This window comes from Sinocyclocheilus rhinocerous, unplaced genomic scaffold (genome assembly GCF_001515625.1).
Source record: "Sinocyclocheilus rhinocerous isolate Xijiao unplaced genomic scaffold, SAMN03320098_v1.1 scaffold20068, whole genome shotgun sequence".
NCBI classification, from domain to species: domain Eukaryota; kingdom Metazoa; phylum Chordata; class Actinopteri; order Cypriniformes; family Cyprinidae; genus Sinocyclocheilus; species Sinocyclocheilus rhinocerous.
The window spans coordinates 1-537 of record NW_015628474.1 but is presented as its reverse complement, the minus strand read 5'-3'; the positions used below and the strand labels follow the sequence as shown (position 1 = coordinate 537).

Sequence of the window (537 nt, the reverse complement as noted above, 5' to 3'; positions counted from 1 at the left end):
GGCAGTCGACTCTCATCAAGTCCATCAAATATAAATGCTAGCTTATGTTCCTTATATAACTTTGATTTCTCTAGGTCCTTCAATTCAGGATAGAATTTCAGCAGAAACTCATGGAGATTGACCTTTTTATCTTTAATCATGTTGATCTCTCTGAATGGAAGCAGGAACACACACTCTATATCCTGATTGGTGTTTCCTTCTGCCCAGTCCAGGATGAACTTGTGCACAGAGACAGTTTTTCCGATGCCAGCGACTCCCTTGGTCAGCACAATCTTCTCCTCATTGTTTTTCCTCAGTTCAGTAAATATATCATTGCATTTGATTGGTTTGTCCTGTGTTTTTTTGTTCCTGAAAGCATCATCAATCTTCAGAATCTCATGTTCGTGATTGACATCTTCCATCTCTCCCTCTGTGATGAACAGCTCAGTGTAAACAGTCTTGAGATCTGTGTCGCTTTCTTTGTTGCCCTCAAAAATAAATTTTGCTTTCTTCGTCATGTTGTTTTTGTGAGTTTTCAAGAAGTTTTGCAGTTCTAAA

General features: G+C 38.7%; 1 protein-coding gene across 1 annotated transcript; it reads right to left on the bottom strand.

The window, feature by feature from the left end:
* Positions 1–10: 10 nt before the first annotated feature.
* On the bottom strand, positions 11–524 carry LOC107737840 (NACHT, LRR and PYD domains-containing protein 3-like; the record flags this gene model as incomplete). The annotated part of the gene is made up of 1 exon (XM_016549472.1): positions 11–524. A coding segment is annotated over one exon (514 nt), but the record flags the coding sequence as incomplete, so codon positions are not given.
* Positions 525–537: the final 13 nt, after the last annotated feature.